At 41.8% G+C, this 22967-nt stretch overlaps 1 protein-coding gene across 3 annotated transcripts in view; it reads left to right on the forward strand.

Annotated features, from left to right (window-relative positions):
- The window catches only part of RNF38 (ring finger protein 38), a 422379-nt gene that overhangs the window by 393844 nt on the left and 5568 nt on the right, over positions 1-22967 (forward strand). For all 3 annotated transcript variants that reach the window (XM_073591770.1, XM_073591778.1, XM_073591786.1), the window contains 2 exons: positions 21399-21483; positions 21946-22067. In XM_073591770.1, the coding sequence (XP_073447871.1) occupies positions 21399-21483; positions 21946-22067 (207 nt within the window). The remainder of the gene's footprint in view (positions 1-21398; positions 21484-21945; positions 22068-22967) is intronic.

Below are 22967 nucleotides of genomic sequence, written 5' to 3' on the forward strand. Positions count from 1 at the left end.
TTCATGGCTTTTAGCCAGTCTTCAGGAGAGTCACTCATTCATTCAAGCGCGTGGCATATATTCCGCAATGGGATGCATAAATGTCTAATATAGTCAAAAAAAGTCTATGAAGATTGGATTTGGAAGCCCCACTAAATATTACTTACAAAAATAGCTGTGTATAGATGGTATGGTACTGAAAACTGAGAAACCCCTGAGATTATTTCCGGGAACTGTGGTGATGTGTTCCATGACAGCAAACCCACACACAACATCCAGAGTGGATGTAAATCCATAAGACAAACGACAAGTTCCTGAAGTGCTAGAAATCATATGTGGACAAAACTGATACCCAGTGCAGCTGCCAACCACTGGAGAAATGGAGAGCAGGAATCAAAAGACAAAGCAGTGCTCTAGGAGCCAAAATATATATTTATATATGTGTGTGTATATGAACCGTGGACTGGATTTAAAGTTTATTGCACTGTAGACAATTACCTGGCAACTTACAAGAGGCTGTTAGTGCTGGTACATACTGCAGCAGATAATAAAAGGCACATAGCTATGTAAATATATTGCATTAAAAACGATACCACCATGATGTCTGGATGAGAAGGGGTTAAATGCTTTCAGGAGGCTCGCTGGTCACGCGTGGAGAGAGGTCATCCCAAACTGTGTGGGGAACGGTGTTGTCCCGATAGAAGAAAGGGGGGGTAATGGGCAGCCTCTTACCTCTGACTTGAGGTCAGGTACTGTGAGGATCCAGAGGAAAACGGTGTAAGCAGAGAGACGCTGGCTGAGGTGCAGGCTTGAACTGACCTCAGTGATCCAACAGCGATGTGCCAAGCTGTTAGGGATGTAGTGTGTCTGCCACCGCTGAAGGATGGAGCCAAGTGTAGTCACTGGAGCCGGGCACGTGAGATGACCTCAACACTACTCCGGAAGCAGGAACCCTGTGTGTAATGGTGAACCACAAGCTAAAGAAGTTGCTGTAGCTTACATGCTTTATCAAAGCTACGGAGGGAACGGCAGCAGGAGAATTTGAAGAAATTTGAGGCTATTGAGTGGGAGGGGGACAGGGTGGAGAAAGCGAGCCTACTAAGTGCTGTTACGCCCTCTCAACCCTAAGGTTAAAGCTAAACACTTAAGTTACATAAAGTGTGTAAATAAATACTATTGTAAGACAGAATACTTGAAAGGCTGCTGCTTAATATACACATACAGTGGAGACGGAAAGTATTCAGACCCCCTTAAATTTTTCACTTTGTTATATTGCAGCCATTTGCTAAAATCATTTAAGTTCATTTTTTTTTCCTCAATGTACACACAGCACCCCATATTGACAGAAAAATACAGAATTGTTGACGTTTTTGCAGATTTATTAAAAAAGAAAAACTGAAATATCACATGGTCCTAAGTATTCAGACCCTTTGCTGTGACACTCCTATATTTAACTCAGGTGCTGTCCATTTCTTCTGATCATCTTTGACATGGTTCTACATCTTCATTTGAGTCCAGCTGTGTTTAATTATACTGATTGGACTTTATTAGGAAAGCCACACACCTGTCTATATAAGACCTTACAGCGCATGTCAGAGCAAATGAGAATCATGAGGTCAAAGGAACTGCCTGAAGAGCTCAGACAGAATTGTGGCAAGGCACAGATCTGGCCAAGGTTACAAAAAAAAAATTCTGCTGCACTTAAGGTTCCTAAGAGCAACGTGGCCTCCATAATCCTTAATGGAAGATGTTTGGGATGACCAGAACCCTTCCTAGAGCTGGCCGTCCAGCCAAACTAAGCTATCGGAGGAGAAGAGCCTTAGTGAGAGAGGTAAAGAAGAACCCAAAGATCACTGTGGCTAAGCTCCAGAGATGCAGTCAGGAGATGGGAGTAAGTTTGTAGAAAGTCAACCATCACTGCAGCCCTCCACCAGTCGGGGCTTTATGGCAGAGTGGCCTGACGGAAGCCTCTCCTCAGTGCAAGACACATGAAAGCCCGCATGGAGTTTGCTAAAAAAGCACCTGAAGAACTCCCAAGATGGTGAGACCAAGATAGAACTCTTTGGCCTTAATTCTAAGCGGTATGTGTGGAGAAAACCAGGCACTGCTCCTCACCTGTCCAATACAGTCCCAACAGTGAAGCGTGGTGGTGGCAGCATCATGCTGTGGGGGTGTTTTTCAGCTTCAGGAACAGGACGACTGGTTACATTCGAGGGAAAGATGAATGTAGCCAAGTGCAGGGATATCCTGTACGAAAACCTTCTCCAGAGCGCTCAGGACCTCAGACTGGGCCGAAGGTTTACCTTCCAACAAGACAATGACCCCAAGCACACAGCTAAAATAACAAAGGAGTCGCTTCACAACAAGTCCGTGGCTGTTCTTGAATGGCCCAGCCTGAGCCTTGACTTAAACCCAATTGAGCATCTCTGGAGAGACCTAAAAATGGCTGTCCACCAACGTTTACCATCCAACCTGACAGAACTGGAGAGGATATGCAAGGAGGAATGGCAGAGGATCCCCAAATCCAGGTGTGAAAAACTTGTTGCATCTTTCCCAAAAAGACTCATGGCTGTATTCGATCAAAAGGGTGCTTCTACTAAATACTGAGCAAAGGGTCTGAATACTTAAGACCATGTGATATTTTAGTTTTTCTTTTTTAATAAATCTGCAAAAATGGCAACAATTATGTGTTTTTCTGTCAATATGGGATGTTGTGTGTACATTGAGGAAAAAAATGAACGTAAATGATTTTAGCAAATGGCTGCAATTATAACAGAGTGAAAAATTTAAGGGGGTCTGAATACTTTCCATCCCCACTGTACTGAATGTAAAAAAATAATAAAAGAATTGAAATAAAAATAAATACAAGATAAATATAAATATTTAATAATTATAAATGCATGGATGGAAAAACATTCCTATATATACCACTGATAACGTTGGACATATACGTAAAAAACCATATGTGTATATCCACATGGCTGAAGCACAACCTATACATATACATAACACGTGTAGAAAAAAAAAATAAAAAAATCTATCTATCTATCTATCTATCTCCCATGACACATACATATAATGAAAAAAGGAAAAAAAAAAAATCAATCACGGACAGATTGATAGGGATATATTAATATGCTGGCATCTACAGTCAGAGAAAGATAATACGATGAATGTAAAACATTCCCAAAAAATTGATGTATATGAAGATATAATACTTGGTACCCACGTACCCAGGATCATTGCTACAATGCGTGAGGGTCACCCATTGTATATTGTATTACTAGTAAATACACACATAAATCTAAAAATTGTAAATGTATATAAAAAAGAGAAAATAATTTTATATTGTATCAAAAACCTAAAAATAAATACTAAAAATGTCACAAATAATAATTGATATTTTGACAAGCCAATACACGAACCTGCTCAGTTTAACAAGGGCCATGTAAAAAGAGATCACATGACGCTGTGTATTTCAAGTTCTTCATTGAGGCCCCCAGGCCTGCGAGAACCCAACAGATCCAAAAAGTTTCCCTCCTGCAAAGGAGGGAAAACCTCTCGTTCTCAGAGTACCCTTAGGGATTCTCTCAATTGCCAAGACCTCATGGCATCGAATGTCCTTATTGTGTGCCTGGAGGAAATGGCGTGGAATGCTGTTTGTCACAACCTTTTTTAATAAACCTATGGTGTTCGCCTATTCTCATACGAAGGTATAGTACGACCAATGTACAGTAGATTGCAGGGCCATCGCAGGACATAAACAACAAATTCTGTTTGAACATGTAATGAACTGCCTAATCTGGAAGGAGGTACCTTTTTTATTAGTAACAAGCTTAGAACAACCGTGAGTAATGGATTGATATGTAAGGCAGCTTCTTTTCCAGCATTGAAAAATACCTCTTCTGTTGTCAAAATATGTCCTAATATCAGAAAAGGGTCTATCATTGGGTTTTTCTGACTTGCTCGGGGCAATGTTTGTTTATGGTACGTGGTTTTCTAAATGTTGCTTGGGAGGCAGCAAAGGGGCCAAGCGTTGATCCAGCTTCTTCTACTCTTATACAGTTTCTCCTTAATCTATGAAATTGCCCATTGGGGATGTTATTCTTCCAAGTTGGGTGGTTTCAACTGTCGTAATGTAAATAAGCATTGCCACTGGTGGATTTGGTATGATTACAGGTAATGATGATATGCTGATCGTGAGATAGGACCAGATCCAAAAACACCAACTCAATGGGGTCTAACACATGTGTGAAAGATAGTCCCAGTGCCCTTGGTATTACAGTGGGTAACAAAGGAGGAGAACAAGTCTGGGCCACCACTCCAAATGAGCAGGACGTCATCAAAATACCGTTCTGTAGAAGACAATATGCTCAGAGAAGGGGTTGCTAAACTGGGGCAAAATTTTCTCCCATGGCTGTCCCTTTACATTGGAGGTAGAATTGATCCTAAAAAGTAAAATAATTATGCCTTAAACAGAAGTCTATGCTATTTAAAACAAACTCATTGTGTAGAGTTCATCCCTCCATTCTACAAGTACAATACAATTCAATACAGGAGGAATCAGAGGGCCCTGCTCGTTAGAGCTTACAATCTAGGAGGGAGGATCAAGTTATATAAAGGGTAATAGCTGTGGGGGATGAGCTAATGGAGAAAATAGTGCAGTTGTTAGATGGAGGCAGGATAGGCTCTGAAGAGGAAAGTTTTCAGGGATCGCCTAAAAGTGGATAAAGTTGGAGACAGTCTGACAGGTTGGGGTAGGGAATTCCAGAGGATGGGCGAGGCTCGGGAGAAGTCCTGGAGGCGGATATGGGAGGAGGTGATGAGGGAGCTAGAGAGCAGGAGGTCTTGGGAGGAACGGAGATGGCGATTAGGTTGGTATTTTGAGACTAGGTTAGTGATGTAGCTGGGGGCAGAGTTGTGGATGGCTTTGTAACTTATTGTTAGTATTTTGAATTTAATTCGTTGGGCGAGTGGTAGCCAATGGAGGGATTGGCAGAGAGGGGTAGCAGACACTGAGCGGTTTGTAAGGTGGATGAGTCTGGCAGCAGCATTCATGATGGACTGAAGGGGGGATAGTCTGTTTAAAGGTAAGCCGATGAGTGAGTTGCAGTAGTCAAGGCGAGAGATAACCAGGGAGTGAATCAGGAGCTTTGTGGTTTCATTGGTTAGAAAGGGAAGTAGTTTAGAGATGTTGCGGAGGTTGAGGCGGCAAGGTTTGGAAAGTGATTGGATGTGGGGCTGAAAGGAGAGTTCAGAATCCAGGATAACACCTAGTACCCTGACATGTGGGGACGGGTGGATGGTTTTGCCATTGCTCTTGACAGAGAAGTCGGGGGAAGAGGAACGTGGGGGAGGAAATATTATAAGCTCGGTTTTGGACAAGTTGAGTTTGAGGAAGTGGTGCGACATCCATACAGATATGTCGGTTAGTAAGTTAGTGATGCGTGAGGAGACTGATGGAGTGAGTTGAGGGGTGGAGAGATAGATTTGTGTGTCATCAGCATAGAAATGATATTGAAAGCCGTGAGAGGCTATCAGCTGACCCAGGGAAGAGGTGTAGATTGAAAATAAAAGCGGTCCAAGAACAGAACCTTGGGGGACCCCGACAGAGAAGGGAAGAGGAGTGGAGGAAGTAGAATTGTAAGTGACACTGAAGGTGCGTTGGGATAGGTAGAATGAGAGCCACTGAAGAGCACAGTCACGGAGACCGAGGGAGTAAAGTTTTTTTTTTTGAGGAGGAGGGGGTGGTCAACCGTGTCAAAGGCAGCTGAAAGATCCAGAAGTAGGAGTACAGAATAGTGTCCGTTGGTTTTTGCAGTTAGTAGGTCATTTGTGAGTTTTAAAAGAGCAGTTTCTGTGGATTGTTGAGGGCGAAATCCAGATTGAAGGGGATCAAGAAGGTTGTTTTTAATGAGGTGGTCACTCAGTTGGTTGTAAACCAGGCGTTCGAGGAGTTTAGAGGAAAAGGGGAGCAAGGAGATTGGGCGTAGGTTGTTAAGGTTGGTAGGGTCCAAGGATGGCTTTTTGAGTATGGGGGTGACCAGTGCATGTTTTAGAGCATTGGGGAAGATGCCAGAGGTGAGGGAGAGATTGAAGATGTGGGTTAGAGAGTGTAGGATGGGGTCAGAGGGTGACCGTAGCATTTGAGAGGGAATAGGGTCCAGGGGACAGGTGGTTAGGTGGGCGATAGAAAGGAGTTTAGCAACTTCATCTGTAGTAGTAGATTTGAATAGGGGGAGTGTCAGTTGTACCTGTTGACATGGGGTCTTAGCTGGGGGAGATACCTGTAGAATGGAGATTTCATCACGGATTGTATCAATCTTGTTTTTGAAGTGATTAGCGATTTCCTGGGCAGTGAGTAAGTCAGTGGGTGGAGGCGGTGGAGGACAAAGTTTGAGTTGAAGGTAGAGAAGAGTTTACGGGGATTAGATGAGAAAGTGTTAATAAGAGTTGGAAAATAGGTTTGCTTGGCAGTGTGGAGGAAAGAATAGTATATTTGGAGGGCAGATTTGTATTGGTTGAAGTCTTTGAGAGACTTAGTCTTGTGCCACAGACGCTCAAGAGCGCGACTACGTTTTTTGAGAATTTTAGTGTCATCTGTTTGCCAGGGTTGTAGGGGTCGAGGCCGGATTCTGCGTGTAGTGAGGGGAGCGAGCTTGTCCAGGGTGGAGGACAGAGATTTATTGTAGATGGACATGGCTTGGTTGGGGCAGGACAGGGGAGAGATTTTGTCATAGAGGTGGTCGGTAGTAGAATAGAGGAGTTGAAGTTGCGAAAGTTTTTACGAGTGATGGTTAGGCGATTGGAGGGAAAGGTGGTGGAAGACAGGGGGAGAGAGAAACTAATAAGGTGGTGGTTGGAGAGAGGAAAAGGATTGTTTGAGAAGTTGCATGGAGTGCATAGGTAGGAGAATACAAGGTCAAGGGTGTTGCCATCAGAGTGAGTAGAAGCCTGTACCCATTGCTTCAGGTCAAATGAAGAGGTTAGACTAAGAAGTTTAGAAGTAGCAGGAGTGTTTGTATTAGCAGGGATGTTGAAATCACAGAGAAGGATAGTGGGAATATCCGAAGAGAGAAAGTAGGGTAGCCAGGCAGAAAACTCATCAAGGAAAGTCGATAATGGTCCAGGGGGCCGGTAGATCACAGCAATTCTTAGGGAAGTAGGAGAGAATAGATGTATACAGTAGGCTTCGAATGATGAGAGGGAAAAAGAGGGAGGAGGGTGAATAACCTGGAAGGTGCTCTGGGGGGATAGGAGGAATCCCACTCCACCTCCCTTGCATCCATTAGGCCTAGGGGAGTGAGAACAGTGAAGGCCACCCTGGGAGAGGGAAGCAGGAGAAGGGGTGTCATATTCGTGGAGCCAGGTTTCGGTGAGAGCAAGTAGATTAAAGGAATTGGTGACATAGAGGTCATGAACAGCAGTGAGTTTGTTGCAGACAGAGCGGGCGTTCCAGAGGGCACAGGAGAGAGGGAGGCTGGCTTTGGGAAGAAGAGGAATGGAGACTAAATTGTGTAGATTGCGACTACTGCCAGAGGGTGTAGGGTGATGGTGATGGGTGTGTTGGGCACAGTTAAATAAGGGAGGCCCAGGGTTTGGGGAAATATCTCCAGCGATTAGGAGAAGCAGAAGAGTGAGGGAGGTAATATGAGAATATGATTTGTATGAGGGGACATGCTTTAGTATCCTGGGGGGTATGTTAGCAAGTGGGCTTAGAGTTAGAAAGAGGTGATGAGTGCAGTAGTAGGGGTAGGGGAGAAGTGAGGGTGATATGTACAGATTGTGTGTGTGTGTGTGTGTATATATGTGTGTGTATATATATTTATATTTTTATATATATTTATATTAATTTTTATGTTGCCAGACCAAGTGAATTTCCCATATTGTCTCATAGAGAATTTACCAAGGACAGGTAACACAAGTGCTATACCATATTTTCTTCTGTGGATACTTCATAGGAATATATGGCTAAATAATTAGCTGGAGAAGCCTGTCTTAGTTTTTCTGGATGTGGTAGTTGATCTCTCTGCAGGGTTGCTGTTGAAGACCCAGCAGCGAAATTGATCCTGTGACATTTCATAAAAATTGAAATTTTTGAAGGTGAAAAACCTGTAGTGCAGCAGCCCCCATTTTACTTACCTGAACCTGCTCTTTCCAGTGACAGGGACGAGCACCGCAGCTCCAGCCACTGTCTTGGGTCCTCATTGGATAGATTTGATAGTAGCAGCAGCCATTGGCTCCCGCTGCTGTCAATCAAATCCAGTGACACTGGAGTCGGGGTGCGGGGCCGAGTCCTGCTGTCTTTGTGAGTGGACGCAGCAGTAGGACTCGCGAGTACCCGCACAAGTGCCACCATAGAAAGCTCTCTGTGGGGGCACTCGAGAAGAGGAGCCAGGAGCGCCGCTAAAGGACCCCAGAATAGGAGGATCGGGGGCCGCTTTGTGCAAAATCCTTGCACAGAGAGGAGGTAAGTATGACGTGTTTGTTTAAAAAATAAAAAACTAACCTTTACAACCCCTTTTTAAAAATTCAACATGGGTAAAAGTAACTAAATGCTCCACACGTTCGAAGTAGTCCCTTCAGTAGTCTTTGGGGCTGAGAGCAGCAATTAAAGAGTTCCACCCTGTAGTAAAAAATTAAGTCAGCAGCTACAAACGATGGCGCCGTCTCCGGAAGTGGGAAGGGGGACCTGTCAAATGGTCCCTCCCCACCCCCCCAAAATTTGGCACCGGGGGGGGGGGAGCAAATAAACGGAAGTTCCACTTTTGGGTGGAACTCTGCTTTAAATTCATGAGCACTAGTTGCCGTCTAGCTTGAACTCTGTTTTACCTCTTCCATCTACTAATACTGTATAGCAGCAGAGTTTGTTTCCACCAAGCTATATTGCTTATAGGCTTTGCATGCTAAACAGATATTGATACTTCTTGCTAGTCAACCAGTGAGGGAGACTGATCATTGAAGCAATAGAGGAAAGTCTGCATGGCACACAAAAAAAAAAAAAAAAAAAAAAAAAGCAATATAAAGTGAAGCCGAATGTACTTTATTTGCAGATGCTAAATGGCAATTATGCTGGAGCAATGATTTGTGCCCACTTCTAGCAGAGGCAGCCTGTGTGTGACACCTGTATACACCACTGCTAAATGAAAAAGTAATGTATTCTGCCCAACTTTATTTATTATCACAATAGTGATCTCGACACTGGTGAAAAATCGCCAGCAATAGGATCACTATACACGGGTAGTGGTTGAGTATTTTCTCCGCTGTTTTTAGCAACCCTGATGCTGGTGAATGCTTACTAGCAGCAGTAGTTCTAGTGTTGCATGTTCCATATACATCTGCTACCCAATGGCTCTGTAATTTTGTTTTTCATGAAATTGTTTCTTACTGTGTTTTTCTGCCTCCTTGTAACGCCTCTCTCCCTTTTTTTTTTTTTTTTTTCCCTCGCTTTTGTATGTTTGGAACACGCATTGCATGTTTGTTGCAGTTATGTGCACTATTCTAAGCACACTGCAAATCCTATAGCCCCTAGTCCATCTCGGGAGCAAGCAAGAAAAGTTGGCTACGTTCCTACATACAGTGGGACCATGGAGAACGAATGTAGCTACACTCTAACAAAGTCAGATCACAGCAGCAAAAAAAGTAAATAATAATTTGAAGGGGACTGAGCAGTAGCAGGTACTTATTTTGAGTTAAGAAAACATACTTGAATAGATTTTTTTTTTTTTTTTTTTTTTTTTTTTTTTAACCAAAGTTTGGTGTCACTCTAAGGGTGCAAGCTTCAGAATATGCTGGAGTAATGTGCAATGAGCGCCTAAAGCAAGGTCTTCTTAAAAAAACTCGTGTAACTGTATACTGAACGTTTTAATTGCTAAGACAGTTTGGTTATACTCTGCATTATCAAGCTGTCACCACATGCAAGAGCTTTTGGGAAGATTTCCTGATGTTTATTGACCAGTGATTGTGCACGTCTGGTGAAAAACAGGATCTCCTGAATCTATCTGATTTAATCATCATATAGACATCCTCAAATACTCAATATGTGGCTTTGGCCTATTTTTTTCCTCATCAGTTTCTCTGAGCACCATCCCTTGATGCAGTACAAATTGTACATTCCTCCCCAACTCCTATAGAGAATGGGAATTTGCATTGGCCACCAAGAGAATATACACATATACAGTGGGGCAAAGAAGTATTTAGTCAGCCACCAATTGTGCAAGTTCTCCCACTTAAAAAGATGAGAGAGGCCTGTAATTGTCGTCATAGGTATACCTCAACTATGAGAGACAAAATGTGGAAACAAATCCAGACAATCACATTGTCTGATTTGGAAAGAATTTATTTGCAAATTATGGTGGAAAATAAGTGTATTGTCAATATCAAAAGTTCATCTCAATACTTTGTTATATATCCTTTGTTGGCAATGACAGAGGTCAAACATTTTCTGTAAGTCTTCACAAGGTTGTCGCACACTGTTGCTGGTATGTTGACTCATTCCTCCATGCAGATCTCCTTTAGAGCAGTGATGTTTTGGGGCTGTCGCTGGGCAACACAGACTTTCAACTCCCCCCAAAGGTTTTCTATGGGGTTGAGATCTGGAGACTGGCTAGGCCACTCCAGGACCTTGAAATGCTTCTTACGAAGCCACTCCTTCGTTGCCAGAGCGGTGTGTTTGGGATCACTGTCATGCTGAAAGACCCAGCCACGTTTCATCATTAATGCCTTTGCTGATGGGAGGAGTTTTACACTCAATCTCAGGATACATGACCCCATTCATTCTTTCATGTACACGGATCAGTCATCCTGTTCCCTTTGCAGAGAAACAGCCTCAAAGCATGATGTTGCTACCCCCATGCTTCGCAGTAGGTATGGTGTTCTTTGGTTGCAACTCAGCATTCTCTCTCCTCCAAACACGACAAGTTGTGTTTCTACCAAACAGTTCTACTTTGGTTTCATCTGACCATATAACATTCTCCCAGTCTTTTTCTGGATCATCCAAATGCTCTCTAGCAAACCTCAGACGGGCCCGGACATGTACTGGCTTAAGCAGGGGGACACGTCTGGCACCGCAGGATCTGAGTCCCTGGCGGCGTAGTGTTACTGATGGTAGCCTTTGTTACGTTGGTCCCAGCTCTCTGCAGGTCATTCGCTAGGTCCCCCCGTGTGGTTCTGGGATTTTTGCTTAGTGTTCTTGTGATCATTTCGACTCCATGGGGTGAGATCTTGCGTGGATCCCCAGATCGAGGGAGATTATCAGTGGTCTTGTATGTCTTCCATTTTCTAATTATTGCTCCCACAGTTGATTTCTTCACACCAAGCTGCTTGCCTATTGCAGATTCAGTCTTCCCAGCCTGGTCCAGGTCTACAATTTTGTTTCTGGTTTCCTTTGACAGCTCTTTGGTCTTCACCATAGTGGAGTTTGGAGTGTGACTGTTTCAGGTTGTGGACAGGTGTCTTTTATACTGATAACAAGTTCAAACAGGTACCATTAATACAGGTAATGAGTGGAGGACAGAGGATGCAGGTATGTGAGAGCCAGAAATCTTGCTTGTTTGTAGGTGACCAAATACTTATTTTCCACCATAATTTGCAAATAAATTCTTTCAAAAATCAGACAATGTGATTGTCTGGATTTGCTTCCACATTTTACTTATGATTACAATTACAGGCCTCTCATCTTTTTAAGTGGGAGAACTTGCACAATTGGTGACTGACTAAATACTTTTTTGCCCCACTGTATATAAAATCAATGCAGTCTTTATTATACAATTAAAAAGACGCAATAAATTACAAACGCATAAGAAAATCATGTGTGGACCAAAGTCCAACAGTGGGTATGAATGCATGGAGTATATGCTATTCTCTTATGTGGCGTCTAGGTTCAATAAATCGTTTCTTCAGTATCCACACCTATTGCATATACAGTAAGTTAGTCCAGTCGTAATACATGGAAAATGTCATCTTATTTAAAAAAACATTGTCATCAGGGTCAAACCACAGATTTTCCACAAGGCAAGAAGGAAGCTCCCAAATAACTAATATGTACAGCCAAGGTCTCTTATGTTCAGTACCGCACTCCACATCCTATATGTATGTCCATAGGGACCCCAATGTGTCAAGAGACCAAATTCTACCACGTATGCGGAACCCAAATCAATTTATCAGTAGGACTGGCAACAGTCTTTGGGCCCTTTCAGACGGACGTGTCTGTGTATGGACTCCGCTTTGCTCAGCAGGGATCGCTCCGTCAATCCCCGCTGAGCAGGCAGATGACAGGTCGGTCTCTGCACACTGTGCAGGGACCGACCTGTCAGAGCGCCGCTCTCTATGGGGGGATCGGATGAAGACGGACCGTAGAGCCCGTTTTGATCCGATCCGCCAGATGGATGAAAAAATAGGGTTTGCACCCGTCACACTTTAGCGGATGAGAGCGGGTCGGATGTCAGCAGACATATCAGCGCTGACACCGTCGCTCCATATACCTGTATGGAGTGTCTGTTCAGGTCCGCCTAAAAAACTGACAGGCGGACCTGAACGTTCGCCTGTGTGAAAGGGGCCATTCACATATCAAAAACATGTTGGGGCGCCATGTTATTTGCCATAGCTGTCATTATTTTCCCCTTGTGATTTTTCGTTGTACACTGTCATTGCTGGAATTAAATTATGGGATTAACTGTCCCGTTACCAATCTTTACAGTTTGCTGATTTTTGTCTTCCTGTTCTAGTGACAACTAGCTCTCTTTTTTTTGTAAATTTTTGCCACAGAGCAGAAAGTGAGGGAAAATTTTCCCAGTGGAAATCTGGATAGCAATGTAACCCAACAGATTCTAAAGCCTACTCTGTCCACAACCGAAAAAAAAAATCTTAAATTGTTCACTACAGGACACAGGAAAATATTCAGCAAGACTCAATTTTTTTATTAGTGTCCTAGTAAAGAGCACATTTTATCTCGATCTTTTGCTTTCCTATAGCAAGCTTCTTCTGTCTCAGGGACCAGTTTGCCACTCTTCGTCTCAGTCATTGGCTTTAATGGCCTGGCTATTGAAGCCCAGGTCCTAAGGGACAGAAGCCTGTCAGAATCTGTTATCCCTTCACTTTCAGAAGCTAGAAAAATAGACTTCTCGCAGTCTGCCATCATACCTAGAAAACCTATTTTGCTTGGTGCAAGGACTGGAAATTCCTTCCTTGGCCTTGAGTACCATCAAGCTTTAAATGTTCTTGGCAGATCTTTCAGAGACCACTTGCTTTGCACCCGCTAGTAAAGGCTTTTGTACAGGGTGTTGCTCATCTCAACTAGAGGTCGACTGATATATTGGCCGATATTTGGCTTTTTTTTAATTAATCGTCATCGGCCAATTGTCCTGATAAAAAAAGGCCGATTTATAACTTCAGTGCGACTTGCAAATGACTTCTGTAATAGAAGTCAATGCAAGTTGCCTGAAGTTTAACATGGAGCGACTTGTTTCTCCTCTCTGGGCAGCCTGCCAAGTCTGAGAAAAGAAGCTAAAGAGATACAATGTTTATACTTATCAATGGACTGAACTCCGTAGGAGTTCTCAGTTTAACCATTTAAAGACTAAATCTTTTCTGACACTTGTTGCTTACAAGTAAAAATCCTGTATTTTCTGCTAGAAAATCACTTGGAACCCCCAAAAATTATATTATATATTTTTTTTTTAGCAGAGACCCTAGGGAATAAAATGGCAGTTGTTGCAATATTTTATGTCACACAGTATTTGCGTAGCGGGCTTTCAAACGCAATTTTTTTGGAAAAATACACTAATGAATTAAAAAGAAACTAAAACAGTAAAGTCAACTTTTTTTTTTTTTTTTTTTTTTTTTTCCATCCGGAAGTTTTGATTACCTGTTTTTGTGTATTTTAATATTTAAGATAGGGGTTTTTTTTTTTAATCTAAATTATACCTACAAGTGAACTGATTTGGAGGTTTGTTTTGTTTAATAAATGTTTAAATGTAAGAAATTTTCTGTATTATCACTTATTACTTAAGGCTGCTTCCACACTGGAGTAGGCAGGCGTTGATGGTAAAATGCTGCTAGTTTTAGCGGCGCTTTACCGTCATTTTAGCAGCGCTATTTGGCTGCTAGCAGGAGCACTTATAACCCAGTTATAGTAGCCAAGGAAGGGGTTAAATGCGCCTCTGCCGAATCACTTTGCAGGCGCTTCAGCAGCGGTGCTCATTCATTTCAATGAGCAGGAGTGGTGGAGGAGCGGTATACACCGCTCCAAAGATGCTGCTTGCAGGACTTTTTTTAACATCCTGCCAGCGCATCGCCTCAGTGTGAAAGCACGAGTGCTTTCACACTGAGACTGCAGGGGAACCGTTTTGCAGGCGCTATTTTTAGTCCAAAAGCACCTGAAAAACTCCCCAGTATGAAAGGGGTCTAACTGTTATGTTTTATGAGATGAAGGGAAAATAAAAAAAGAAAAAAATCGGTTTAACATATCGGCCCAAAAAAAAATTGCATCATATATTGGCCATCAGCCGCCTCGATTTCGAAATATCGGCATCGACCAGAGAAAAACCCATATCGGTCAATCTCTAATCTCAACCCTCCCTTGTGTTTCCCTGTGCCTCTGTGGGATCTCAGTCTAGTTCTGTTGGCTTTCCAGAGACCTCCTTTTGACCTATTAAGAATATTCCCCTGATTTTAAGATGGCCTTTCTCATTTCAGCAAGACTTGTTTTTGGGGTTGGCAGCCTTAACCTGTAAAGAAACCTTTATTGCGCTAAACAAGTTGTTTTGGGGTTGCTTTCATTTTTCCATCTTAACCAGGAGATTGGTCTTCCAGTTCTCTGACCTGCTCCAAAACATCCTAAGATCTCCCTCAGTTGTTTGGATGTAGTGTGACAGCCTTGCTCGCTCTTAGTCATTCCTGTAGGTCCCCTGAAGTGACAGCCTGCCTCTTGTTGCATTATCGCCTGGTGGATTTGACACTTTATCAGTCTTGTGACCTCGAGGGCAAGGTTCCTCATTTCCCTGTAAAAGCCTATTCAACCAAATCAGTGCTTTTGGCTTTTCAGCACCAGGTTTTTGTTTTTTGAGATTCACAAGGCTTCTATAGTCTTCTGTTCACAAGTTCGCAAAGTTTTTTTACCAGGTGGACATTCAGGTCTCTTCTGATGCCAGGTTTAGTCATAAAGTTCATCAGGCGGCTCTGCAGGCTTGTTGAGCCCCCTCTATTAAAGTTTACTTTTTTCAGAGCATTGCACCTGCAATCGGCAGATCATGGATGCAGTGTAAAGCTCCTGTACAGTCTTCCTCTAACCTTGTGCCTGTATCCCCATATAGGCTTTCAGTTACAAAGCTAGAGGAAGAATGAACAAACTAAGTGTGTGGAGTAGCACGCTCGCAGCCCATTCAGACTAAAAGTACATCTGACGCTGTGGCATACGGTACTTGTATTTTTTACATTCACGGAACTCCGTAAGTGAATGATGTGGGCAGAGCTAAAGCTGAGCAGAAGATCCTCTGAACACCATCACAGAGCAGGGAGTGCTGGCAGTGGGAGGCAGGTGCATAGCAGCATGTTACCTGTTACCACAATTATCAGCACAACAGGTAACATGCTCCTAAAGGGGAACTTATGCTTTAACATTTTTTTCTGTGGTCCTGTTGGCCTTTTTGTTGCTGTGTAACCCACCCCTCAGTTGGACTGCTTTTTGATGTGTCTTCCTCAATGTTTACAAAACATATACCATAATTAGTGTAGCGCAACCTATTAAATTGCAATTAAAAAAACAAAGTCCCAATGTTGTGTATAATATCCACCACTGTGCAAGTAAAGGTGACAGTTTAAAATGATGCAGTGAGGTAGTCTGGCAGCTGTTGTGTGTTTTTTTTTTTTTTTTTTTTTTTTTTTTTTAATTTTGTTCAGTTCTGCATTTTCAGGTCATGGCAAGCTTGCACAAAATAGCACTTCTTTGCCATGCTATAGCTCAGCCAGACTGTAACCACAAAACTTTGACTAAATGTCAAGTGTTGCGTTCAGCCGTATCTCTTTCTTCCAACGCCAGAATTTTATGTGCGCTTAGCTTTGCCTTTTTCCTAGGTAGCTGTATGATCAAAGTGCTAGTCTGTAGAATTTCACTATTTTGGCAAGATTTACAACGTGAATGGAAATGTACAGCCATATGCCTGTGAACCAAAAAGTAGGTTTTTGGGTTTTATAGGCTTCCTGTGACAAAAAGGTTACACGTGGTTATGTCTGTCTACAGTTTAAAAAAAAAATGCTCTGTTCTAACCACTAACCCTTTGTTTAGCCTGGTAACTATAAAGTAAAATTTCAGACAACCAGCTAAATAGTTGAAATGAAGTACAGTACAGTAGAAAAACTGTACTAGCTATCAGAAGACTTGGTAAGTTCACCTTTATATTAAAATGTAATATATGCAAAAAAAAGGCCACACTATTTGATTAAGCATTGTTCAGTGGAGTTAAAAATGGGATTACTTTAAATGATATTCCTATAAGCCAAGGGTGGCTTTCCTAAAGCCTGGCCAGAAAACTTCTAACTAGAGAGTTCCACTGCATCATACGCAGAATCAGTGATGTGTGATTGGGCACAGCAATAACATTAATGGAACAAGCAAGTAAAACTTTTTTTTTTCCTCCATTTTTACCAGTGTTTTATAAAATATTTTGATGCCTTTTTATTGCATAGGAAATTTTTTACAGCGGTGAACCAACCCTTTACTATTTTGTTCAGTCAGTTTTGCTATTTACATACCCTTGCCACATTGTGTAGCCAGGTCCCTAAACTCAGGTAAAAGGCACATCCTTGTCAAGACTCTACCCTCAGCCTTTTGATTGGACAGTGAAGAAGCAGCAGCACACTGGTAAAATCTATTCTTGAAAGCGTGTTTACAGGTTTAGACCGATAGCACACAACTGCATTCAGTGGCTTCCAGGGTGTGCAATATTGTTGCTCTGGCACAAAAGTCTTTTAGGTTAACATCCACCACAAGACAACAGTGATAAAAAAAAAAAAAAACACATTTTCACCTTTGTTCAGATTACACATAATGCAGCATTTAAACTATGTGAATGTGTCAGTATGTGCGTGTACAAGTGCCAGGAAAGTGATTATGATGGAGCATGGAATGAACTACAGACTTCTTTTGTACTATTTTTTGTTTTGTGTCCTTAGAGTGGCACATGTCCTTTTCAGGCGCCCTCTCAATACCAGGTAGACACATGAAATACTGGGCAGCCCTACATGGTTTGTCTCTGATTAGTGCATACTCTGCAGTACCTGTTAGTCTTGCGCCAACAGTTTACGCAGCGCTTTACAACATGAGGGCAGACCGTACACTTACAATACAAATCAATACAGGAGGAATCAGAGGGCCCTGCTCGTTAGCGCTTACAATCTAGAAGGGAGGGTCAAGTGGAAACAAAAGGTAATAACTGTGGGGGGTGAGCTGATGGAGAAAATTAAAAAACGGTTGTTAGGTGTGGGTAGGGTAGGCTTCTCTGAAGATGAGGGTTTTCAGGGATCGTCTAAAAGCTAATGGAGTAGGAGATAAGCGGACAGATTGGGGTAAGGCATTCCATAGGATTGGAGAGGCTTTGGAAAAGTCCTGTAGGCGAGCATGGGAGGAGGTGATGAGGGAGCTAGAGAGCAGAAGGTCTTGAGAGGAACAAAGAGTACGAGTAGGTTGGTATTTAGAGACTAGACTAGTGATGTAGCTGAGGGCTAAATTGTGGATGGCTTTGTACGTAGTTAGTATTTTGAATGTAATTCTTTGGCCGACCGGAAGCCAGTGGAGGGATTGACAGAGCGGGGTAGCAATGACAGAGCGATTGGTAAGGTGGATGAGTCTGGCAGCAGCATTCATGATGGATTGAAGAGGTGATTGACTATGTAGAGGTAAGCCAATGAGAAGGGAGTTGCAGTAGTCGAGGCGAGAGATGACCAGCAAGTGAATTAAGAGCTTTGTTGTGTCATTGGTTAGAAAGGGGCGTATTTTGGAGATGTTGGAGGTTGAGGCTGCAGGATTTGGACCGTGATTGGACGTGGTGCTTGAAGGAAATTTCAGAGTCCAGGACGACACCTAGAACTTTGGCATGTGGTGATGGGCTTATAGTTGTGGCATCGATTTTGACCGAGAGATCAGGGGAAGGGGCATATGGGGGAGAAAAAAAATTATAAGTTTGTTTTTGGATAGATTGAGTTTGAGGAAGTGGTGTGACATCCAGACTGATATATCTGATAGTAAATTAGTGATACGTGAGGAGACGGAGGGAGTGAGCTGAGGGGTAGAGGAATAAATTTGGGTGTCGTCAGCGTAAAGGTGGTATTGAAAGCAATGGGATGCGATCAGCTGACCCAGGGAGGAGGTGTAGATTGAAAATAGGAGAGATCCAAGAACAGAACCTTGGGGAACCCCAACTAAGAAAGGAAAAGGAAGTTGAGTTGTAGGAAACGCTAAAGGTGCGGTTGGATAAGTAGGAAGAAAACCAGCGAAGAGTACAGTCACGGAGACCAAATGCGTGGTTTTTTGAGGAAAAGGGGGTGGTCAACCGTATCAAAGGCAGCAGAGAGGTTCAGGAGTAGGAGTACAGAATAGTGTCGATTTGGTTTTGGCTGTTAGTAGATCGTTTGTTAGTTTTAGGAGAGCAGTTTCTGTGGGGTGTTAAGGATGAAATCCAGACTGAAGGGGATCAAGAAGGCTATTTTCAGCGAGGTGGACGCTCAGTCAGTTGTAGACCAGACGTTCGAGGAGTTTGGATAAGAAGGGGAGCAAGGAGATGGGGCGTAGGTTAAGATTGGATGGGTCCAGTGAGGGCTTTTTAAGTATGGGTCTGACAAGTGCATTTTTAGAGTTAGGGAAGATGCCAGAAGAGAGGGAGAGATTGAAGATGTGGGTTAGAGAGTGTAGCATAGAGCCAGAGGGTGAACGTAGCATTTGTGAGGAAACAGGATCCAGATAATTGAAAAAAGGATGCAGCTTTCCTTTTTTCCTGAGTCTTTGGTAATACTATAACAGAACCAATTAAATTGTTTATAATAATTGTATAAATTATTATGTTGACAACACTAGTGGGATTTTTATTTGTACATTGCTACTAAAAATTATTTATCCACGGTCTTCTAGAACATGTATGAATATACATTTGTTAAGTTGGGGAAAGACCAATGATCAGGTACCAGTGAAATTGCTTGTGGACTGTAAATACTTCCAGACATAGTGCTGTTCCTTCTGGTGTGTATGTGTGTTAGCATTAATCTGCCTTAAAATGGTATTTTTAGATCACATTGTTTTCACTTATTTACTCTTATACATGCACATAATAAACTGTGAAAATATACAAAAGCAGGCACTTAATGGTTAGAGGCACTTACAAACTCTTAGAGAAAAAAAATCACTTGTGCATTCAAGAGAGGATCATGCTTTCAAAAATGTGGCTTAGGAGTGATTTTGAATTTGCTTTTCTCCTGCCCTGGGAAAAGCGTTTACAAAAGTCTCCATGTGCATGAGGCCTTATAGTAAGTCTTGCTATATTTTTCTGCTTTTTAACGTGTGGATATTGTGTGATTTGTTTTTGGCTGAAGCTTGTTTGATCTTAATAGGGCTGCAACTAACGATTTTCATAATCGATTGGTTGGCCGATTATTTCGATTTATCGGATAATAACCTTAAAAAAGTGTGATGTATAACTTAGTTAATATGTAAAGTTTAAAAAAAAGTCAATTTATTCCTAAATATCTATATGCAGTGGTAAATATAAATAACCAACTATATGGTTAGGGAGCAAAATTTTTAATCCACTCTGAGAATAACATATAGAAGGTGTGTATGTATGTATGTGTGTGTGTATATATATATATATATATATATATATATATATATATATATATATATATATTTGATAAAGATGTATTGTATATACTATTAGATATATCAGACTCTCCTTCTTTTTTTTTTTTTTGTTGTTTTGTTTCGTTTTTCTTTAAAAATAAAGACTTTTGCCGATTTTCAGACAGACCTGTAATAGATTATGTATGACTGACTCCCTTGTCATAGGCAAGTGATGAAAGCTATCTGCACCTGCTGTAACTTATGCCTACCATACAAAAACAATGTTTTCCTTCAAAAACAATTTAGTTTCAAGAACATTCGTTTGATTTTCTAATCATTAGTGGAGTCAAATTGACCGTTTTTTGACTACAGTAATGGGAAAATTCGTAGGAAATAGAAAACTTCTTGGTCAAAGGAATTTTCAGACCGTGTATGTGGTTTTTTTCGTTCAGAGATTAAATTCATTTTAAAACTCAGTGCAGCAGTTCGCATATGGCAGTGTGAACTGCCTTGCGAGTCAGGTGCGATGCAGGAACCCGCAGAGGATTTGCAGGGTTCCCGCATCGCACAAGTGTGAATCGGGACTGAATGTTAAAAGCAAGTGAAATTTTCAAGCTGCATTTTTTCATTTAGCGAATATACAAAGATATTTCCTATGAATATTCTTGTCTGAAAATCGATACTTGTATGGCCAGCATAAGGCTCGGTTCACACCTATGCAGTTTGCTTTTGATCTGTTTCTGCAGTGCTTTTTACTGTGCGTCTTGCAGTTGTGCTGCGATTCTTGCATTTTTTTTCTTTTTTTTTTTTGGCCAATTTGTTGGGTAGATTAAATAATGCAAATTGCAGCAACAATGCGCATGTTTTTCTGCAGCTTCTCCATTGAAGTCTATTGAACCATACAAGCAAAAAAAAACACCGTTTTGCGTTGAAAAGTCCTGGCCCCTTTCCAAATACGCAGCAGCTTAAAGCATAGATGTGGACGTGTCCCATAGGAAACCATGTTAAATCAACTGTAGTGCGTTTCTGCACCAAAAAACACATAGGTGTGGCCCAGGCCTAAGACGTTTACACAATACTGGTAAAAGTTTACTCTAATAAAATTGTAATGCCTTCTATTACCTCTAGTCTATCAGCCTCCACCTTCTCTGGGTTCAGATGCTGATCTTCCCTGCACAGAGTCTTTAAAGTCGTCATTTTTAAAAAATAACAAACATGTTTATACTTACCTGCTCTGTGTAATGGTTTTGCACAGAGCAGCCCTGATTCTCCGTTTCTGGGGTCCCCCACCAACGCTTCTGGCTCCTCCTGCCTTCAGAGTGCCCCTATAGCAAGGGGGAAAAAAAGCTTCTGCCTTTTAGAACTACTCACTTCCTACACATTCACAAGTTCTCAGGCACTTGCTGACATGTATGAACCATGTACTGAGCTGTATGTGTGCTGCACTGTGTTTTCTGATATGTAAACAATGCATTCTGTATGCAGGCCGATTAATCGATTATGAAAATAGTGGACAACTATTTTCATAATCGATTAGTTGTTTCGGCTCTACTTATGATATGATCACTAATATGTTTTGTTCTTGTTCTTTTAGTTCCATGCTTCCAGTGCCTCCTACCGTAGGACCAGCCTTTAGCTTTGAGTTGGATGTGGAAGATGGGGAAGTGGAAAACTATGAGGTTGGTGTATGTATTCACAAACATGTTTATTTGCTAAAGTGATAATTAGCCAGACGCTGACAGTGTACCAGTTACTCCCCCTTTAGGGCTCGTTTACACGATGTCCAGAGACTGGCATTTTCCCACACTGGATCGATGCTAGTTACTGCATGGACACACAGAATACAATTTTTTTTTTTCTATGTGCCCTGTTCAGACCACAAAGTGAAAGTGATGCAGTAAAATGCAGTATTTTTTCCGCAGTACGCTGGATGGCTCCACAACACAGTGCACCAAGCTGCTATGCAGAGACCTGAACAGAATGTACACTTCCTATAAAGAAAAGCAAATTGTAACTAATGCTATGCATCTGCCAAGCACATTTGGGCAGTGTTAACGGGCCCCTAATCTTTTAGTCCCTATAATTGAAAATACATTGATACATATTTCTTCCTAACTGTCTTTTAACTTCTTTCATTGTAGGCATTGCTAAATCTAGCTGAAAGGCTAGGTGAAGCAAAACCACGGGGATTAACGAAAGCGGATATTGAGCAACTTCCGTCATACAGGTTTAACCCAAACAATCACCAGTCAGAGCAGACCTTGTAAGTTTGTTTCAAAATGGAGGTTAACATTTTCTTTAACGTGTCATTTAGAACATGGTGGCTGAATAGGTTTTCTTAATTCAGGCTGCTTTTCATTTGATTCCACCTACTGATTCTTCTAGTGACACACTTCTGTCTTAGGGTGACATTGCTCACGCACCGTACTTATCTTTACAGGGGCAGTGTTTTCACAATAGAATAGGTGTTACGACTACAGAATACCATGCCCTCTTCTCCATAACACAGGGAAATGTTCTGACTGACAAAGAACTAGGAACAAAAGTTATCAGTTTGCAGGGTAAACTACTATTTTTTTTGCACATATTCCACAGATATAGCCATGTTTTCAACGATCTATTTAAAAAAAGGCAGCAAATAACATGTAGATGTAAAGGTGTGTGGATATATATAAGCATATAGTTTCTTGTTAAACAGTCGTGCCCATTGTATAATATTTAGCTATACCTATTGTAGCAATGCCAAGACTGAACAGATTAGACAGAGCAGTGTTCTCCTTAGTAATTTTTACCTGGAAGGGAGGATGAAGTAGGGTGACCACCTTTCCACGAGTGCCCTTACCAACCTTTCTTATGACTAGGAAAGCACCTGCTTTGTCAGCCTTGCAGGGACTTGTCACTATCCAGCACCTTCTGCACCTAGCTGATTCTGGTGGACCTTTGCTAAACTTCCTGAAGTTGAGACATCAGTGGCGTTTGTAGTCATGGAAAAGGTTTTATTTGTATCATCAGCGTGGTACTGTGAATACATAAAGAGATACAATTGCCACGTCTCGATTAAAATTGCAAGACCCAATATGAAAAGGATGGACTTTATAGGCACCACAATAACATATTAAAAATTCAATAAACTTTATTACAAATTCTACAAATTGACAATGCT

The sequence above is a fragment of the Aquarana catesbeiana genome, linkage group LG01, assembly GCF_042186555.1.
Source record: "Aquarana catesbeiana isolate 2022-GZ linkage group LG01, ASM4218655v1, whole genome shotgun sequence".
NCBI lineage: Eukaryota > Metazoa > Chordata > Amphibia > Anura > Ranidae > Aquarana > Aquarana catesbeiana.